Source organism: Telmatherina bonti (genome assembly GCF_933228915.1).
Source record: "Telmatherina bonti genome assembly, chromosome: 1".
Lineage (NCBI taxonomy): Eukaryota > Metazoa > Chordata > Actinopteri > Atheriniformes > Telmatherinidae > Telmatherina > Telmatherina bonti.
This window is the reverse complement of record NC_136619.1, coordinates 31,366,381-31,372,380: the sequence shown is the minus strand read 5'-3', so window position 1 is coordinate 31,372,380 and position 6,000 is coordinate 31,366,381. Positions and strand designations below refer to the sequence as shown.

General features: G+C 38.3%; 1 protein-coding gene across 1 annotated transcript in view; it reads left to right on the top strand.

Annotated features, from left to right (window-relative positions):
* cyp27c1 (cytochrome P450, family 27, subfamily C, polypeptide 1) overlaps nt 1–5,511 on the top strand; it is a 9,828-nt gene extending 4,317 nt beyond the window's left edge. The window contains exons 5-9 of the mRNA XM_079239234.1: nt 32–195; nt 2,320–2,486; nt 2,776–2,854; nt 3,070–3,273; nt 4,383–5,511. Coding sequence (XP_079095360.1) covers nt 32–195; nt 2,320–2,486; nt 2,776–2,854; nt 3,070–3,273; nt 4,383–4,502 — 734 coding nt within the window. The 3' untranslated portion in view covers nt 4,503–5,511. The remainder of the gene's footprint in view (nt 1–31; nt 196–2,319; nt 2,487–2,775; nt 2,855–3,069; nt 3,274–4,382) is intronic.
* Nucleotides 5,512–6,000: the final 489 nt, after the last annotated feature.

Genomic DNA, 6,000 nt, shown 5'->3' with positions numbered 1-6,000 from the left:
CATCCCATCTTCTCTGTGTCTCTAATCCTAGGCATCATTCACGTTGATAAGAGGTTCTCTGAGATAAAGGCCCAGGTGCAGCGTGGAGAGGAGGTGAAGGGGGGTGTGCTCACACACATGCTCATTACCAAGGAGATGAGCTTGGAGGAGATCTACGCCAACGTAACAGAGATGCTCTTGGCTGGGGTTGACACGGTGTGTTTGTGTCTGTGTGTTTGTGCAGAAACACTGGTGCAGAGAAGGGTTTGACATGCAAGAGGTTACAATAATTGTTGCTTTAGTAAGAGTTGCAGGGATTCACACATGCGTGTCTGCCATTCTGTGTGTGTGTGTGTCTGAATCAGTCAGTGTTGAGTTTCAAGGGTTGGGTTTCTGGCGCCACATCTGTGCCTGTGTAGTTGTGCCAGCGTCAGGTCAGAGCAATGAATTGGAAGGTTACACAGTATCCCACTGACAAACTTGTTCTCACTCTGATTTAGTTTCTTATTTGTCTTTTGTCTGTCAGATCTACACAGGGGGCCCTTTGTTCCCCCTCATTTTTTTTTTCTATGCCAGACATCTGTGTTGTGTGTTCGTATGTTTCCACAATAGAACTTAATTAGACATGTAGTTGTTCTTGCTAGCAATTAAAGCTGTTGGTTTAATTATGGCTGCATGTTTGATCTCAGATTTAAGTAACAGTTTGTGTTTTTAACTTTGTTGCACGTGAAATAAAACAGAAGTAGGGGAAGATAGCTTTCAGTGACATGCAGCAAATATCTTGCATCAGTTTTGGATGTTATTTTTACATTGTGACACCTCCACCCTCTGACTCATCAGACGTTCCCACATGACCCCCTCAAATGCAAATGAAAGATATTTGCATTCGTTATGAGACTATATACAACACCAAAATGTGCAGAACTGCTTTGTATATTCCTGCACATGTTCATAGTTACTGCTGCCTAATTTGTTTGGGGTACTGTCAGATTAATGAGAATTACTGGGGGGGGGGGAGTAGAGGGTTTTGTGCTAAGCTTGGGGCCACAGGATAAGAGGGCGTGTGTGTTTTTGTTGAACTTGTTGAGTCGGCCACGTCCTTGCAGGGGGTGGGCTTTGCTATGCCATTACCTGACCCTGTGGTGCAATTGCCTTTACTCGGCACACATAAGAGCTGTCAGGACACATTAGCCACAGCCAGAGTTATAGCACAGTCAGGGCAGAGGTGAGAGCTGAAGGGGGGGGGGGGGGGGGGGGGGTAAGGGGATGGGTGTAAGGAAAGAGCTGGAAATTGGCATAATAAGATGAAAGTTAAAAAAAAAAAAAGATAGGTATGTGGCGGCTGTTAGGAAATAAAAGGAAGATTGTAGGGAGTAGAGGAGAGAGACTGAAACTTTTGGGAATATCAACTTGGGTGAGCTTTTGTCATATGATTCCCCTCTGGTGATGTCTGAGGCGTTGCTAGCATCTGTGCCAGCTGGGGTGGATCAGCAGCAAGTAAGCTGCACGGGGAGAGAATGATGACATGTGTGTGCGGGGGGGTCCTAGGAAAGATGGTGGGACACACACTTGGTTAGATGCTTTTCAATCATTAGTTAGTCCATTTGGACACGCTGACCTTGTGCTTACCTCTGTGGGCTATTACATTTTTAATTTATGCAAAAACAAGGGTGCCCTTTTGATGACTGTATTTGTAATAAAACACACTGGTGGAAAAGGAAGCGGGCCAGACAGAAAGACGGGGGATTTGAGGAAGGCAGATGGTATACACATGGTAAACATGGAGGGAGATGTGACACCCATTTTCATATCATTTGGTCTTCTGCCCACTTCATTCAAATGAAAATGTCAGTGATATATGAATCACAGAAAGGGAGTTGAGATGGTTGGGGAGATAGGAAAAGCTCAAACAAATGCTTATGCAGGCTATAAAATCTTTTGTACTATCATTCCAGCCAATAGAATCTCAGAATCTCAGTCTTCATTAATTTGCTCAGACTACTTACTGTAGTACTATTAGTTGGGACACAAGTGAGTGTAAATTGATGAGAAGGGTGAGTGATGCAAGATGAAGAAAAAAGGGCTCAGAGTGCAGCTGGTAATGTGAACACGAGTGTCTGCTCAGCATGTAGACTTGGCCAACTCGATCTCTTGTGCAACACTATAGAAACTCTTGTAACAGCTGATTTAAGCCTGCTGCAAACCTAAAGAAAAAAGGCATACTTTAATTTCAAAATGTAAATGGAGAAAGAAAACACAACAATAGACTTGTTGAGCAATTTATTATTATTATTATTATTATTATTTATTTTTTTTAATGCAATGTCTCATTATTTTTAGACGTCCTTCACTTTGTCTTGGGCCTCATATCTGTTGGCGCGACACCCTCACATACAGCAGCGAATCTACACGGAAGTCACACAGACTTTGGGGTCTGGAACAGTCGCCACAGCTGACGATGTCCCTCGTTTGCCTCTTATCAGAGGGCTCGTCAAAGAAACACTCAGGTATTCTGCATAGATATTCCTACAAGCTTAGCTTGTTTCCTTTAGCTTTCAATGTCTTACCTTTTGGCCCTTCTTTGATTTCTTTTTTTTGTCCTCCCTTTACTTTCGATCTTTATACAATTAAAAATGAGTGTTTGTCTTGTTCACTGTGTTCACAAAAATGTCCGTAATTTGGTAGCTGTCTTCGTGTTTCCCTCATCTGATTATCTCCGAATTAGTGTTTTTGAAAAGCCTAGTGTACTGTAGTGCTGTTGAATAACAGTCTTTGTGTGCCCCATCCTGGGAGCAGGCTTTTTCCAGTTCTCCCAGGCAATGGACGGATTACCCAGGATGATTTGGTGGTCGGGGGATACTTCATCCCCAAAGGGGTAAGACTGATTAAGACTTCTGGAGCATGCATGTACTGAACAGAACAAGTTTCTACAAGAGGGACAAAAACATTATCCTGGACCCAGATGTAACATGATGCTGCATTACTCACACATCTCCCTGGTCGTCTCTTGTGTATGAATGAATGTACAATACTCCAGCTGTTTTCATTGCATAACTTCCTTTTTTTCCTCTCTCTGTCTCTCTTTGTTAGACTCAGTTGGCACTGTGCCACTACTCCACATCTCTGGAGGAAGAGAATTTTGCAGATGCTTCAGACTTCAGACCAGATCGCTGGGTACGGAAAGATTCCACAGATCGTGTCGACAACTTTGGCTCAATTCCCTTTGGCTACGGCATCAGGAGCTGCATTGGCAGGAGGATAGCAGAGTTGGAGATGCATCTAGCTCTTACAAGGGTATGGCTCATTGGTGATTTGCAATAGGGCTGTGACGATATGCTTTTGTCTCTATTCGATTCGATTTTGATTTTTTTGAGTGCTGATTCGATTTAAATTGCGATTCTCACAATTCTTTGATTTTGCCGATTTTTGTAGATTAAAAACAAACAAAAAAAATGTATAAAACTGCTTTTTTTCTTTTTTTTTTGCTCGTCATTTTTCTTTATTTCAATTAGAAAAAAACAACACGATAGCCAGATCATCATTTTGCTACTATAATGTCCCAAAAGAAAAGTAAAAAGATCAATAAAAATAATAAAAATTACAAAAAATTAATGAAGGATTATTTAAAATTGTAAAGCAAAAATATCCAGATTTTTGATTTTTCGATTAGATTTTCCCACCCATAATTTGCAATAAAAAATCCACTTTGACAAATACTAAACATATTTTATTTAAACCTGAAAACAAATTAAACAAAATTTTTATTGTTGTACAAATTTGTTCAGCAGCGCACAATGCACAGTCACCAGATGCAAAATGCCAACTCTGATTTTTAGATGTATATCGCGATATTTAGTCAAACCCCATTTATGTAAATAATGGAATCAAAATATTTCAGACAGAAATATTTTGTCTTAGAGGGTTGCACCATACCCATGATCCCTCCAGTAATTTAGCACAAAAAACAGCAGAGTAAAATTGTGGAGTCTTTCTTTCTTTCTTTTTTTTTTTTTTTTTTTTAATTTTTTTTTTTTTTTATCTTAATCTGACTGGGGACTTATTATCCCAGACTTTGATAGCCACTGGTTTAGGTTAATGTAAACTTATAAAGCTGTACTGTCATACTTTTATCACATGAAAGTACAGCATCAGCTGCAGTTTTATTAACAGACTTTGAAATTTCATGTGCAGTAATTCCAGTAATTCCAGTCTCTACCTTAACTGTGGTTTCTCACAAAATGACTCGCTTTCCACTTCCACAGAATTACAAAACTAACAATTCCAGTATATTCTTTAATTTCATAACTCTGATTAATGGACAAATTACCAGTATATGTACTTCCTGTCTTTACATGAATGATTTAACTTTATATAACAGATCTTTGTTTTTGTTCCTCATGTAGCTCATTCAGAGGTTCCATATTGGTGTCTCTCCTCTCACGCCGGAGGTCAAGGCCAAAACCCATGGGCTTCTTTGCCCAGCTGCCCCTATTCATCTACAATTCACTGACAGGGAAAACTAAACCCAGGATCTTCTTCATATGGTTTTCTGGATGCTCTGGATGTTGTTTCAGGTGCTGATTCATTCTAGAGAGCACTGACTTCAAGTTTAAATTCCCCTTCCATTGTTTTATTTTAGTCACAAATCTGAGACTGAGGTTTTACTCAGGTAAAAAAAGTATCTTAGCTGTTTGTTGGGCCACACAAATACTGTCTGAATAATATAAGCTGTAGACCCAGTTTTGAATGTTTATTATTTGAACGTAGAACCACTGAGGCTCTTTTGCTTGTCACGCCTTCTATCCATCCTATTAAAAATAGTAAGTGGAAAGATGCTATAATTTCACTGTATTGTCTTAGAAAAATGTGCATTTTTGTGTACAGTAATGTCTGCATATGCAAGCATATTCAATGCTTAACCCCACTTAGTTAAAGCAAGTTACTGAAATGTTAAAAGGCAGCTGTGAATGTACTAAAAATTAGCTGTTTTTAATTGAGCAGTGATGAGCTTTAATCAGTCATTATGTTGCAAACCAAAAGATTCTAAAAGGCTGATTTCTCTGGCACCGTGGCCTTTCTTTCTTTTCTATTCACATTCAAGAGGCGTTGTGTGATTTTATTCCATGTACTGTATATCCACAAAACATTAAATACACAGACTGTGTCTCTTCAAATGAAGAAAGAAAACTTTTATATTCAATATTTTTAATGTAAACATTTATTTCAGTAGAAAACTATTTTTACCTTTTCATTAAGTAAGTAGAGATTTGATCATCTCCTGTTTGAGAAATAATTATCTAATGTATCATAAAGCATTAACAACTAAATGTATTAAGTTAAATGTCTTTCGCACAACGTATTTGGATCACAGAAGGTGTTGAGAACATGCTGCTTGTGGACAATTATTCTACAAACATGTTTGTTGTATAATGGGGTGTTCTTGTGGAGGGTAAATGCATGTCATGGGACAGCTTATTGCAAATGGAAAAGACAAGTTGTTTTGAAGGATTGCATTGGTTGGCATGAAAGAAATTGAAAATGCTTTTATATGATTTTTTTTTGTATCTATTATTTTTATCTTAGCTTTTTCATGTAGTGCCAGTGAAACTGGGAAACAATAAAAAAAATATATGTATTTACTTTAAATGTTATTTGTTGTCCTTCTTAAAGACTTTGAAATACACAAAACTGAAGCAGTTGTCTTTTTGTGTGGGATTGGATGGTAAAAATGTTCATTCATTGCCTTGCTTTCCCCGTTTCTTGTGATTTCTGGATTGATCAGATGTACTTGCAGACGGTTCAACAACGAAACTTGGACATAAATTCATCTGGTGGAAAGGTTTTAAATTTGGATGCCTACCCCAAATCCTTATTTCCTTGATGCAGAAGTGGCTAAAAACTCTCTACAGCTTATTTTTATTAATACAAAAGCACACTGTACACTCTATCTATCTATCTATGGCTTTATTTATCTTCAAAATTTATTTCTTTGGAATAAAATTTTGTACACTAATCCAGAAC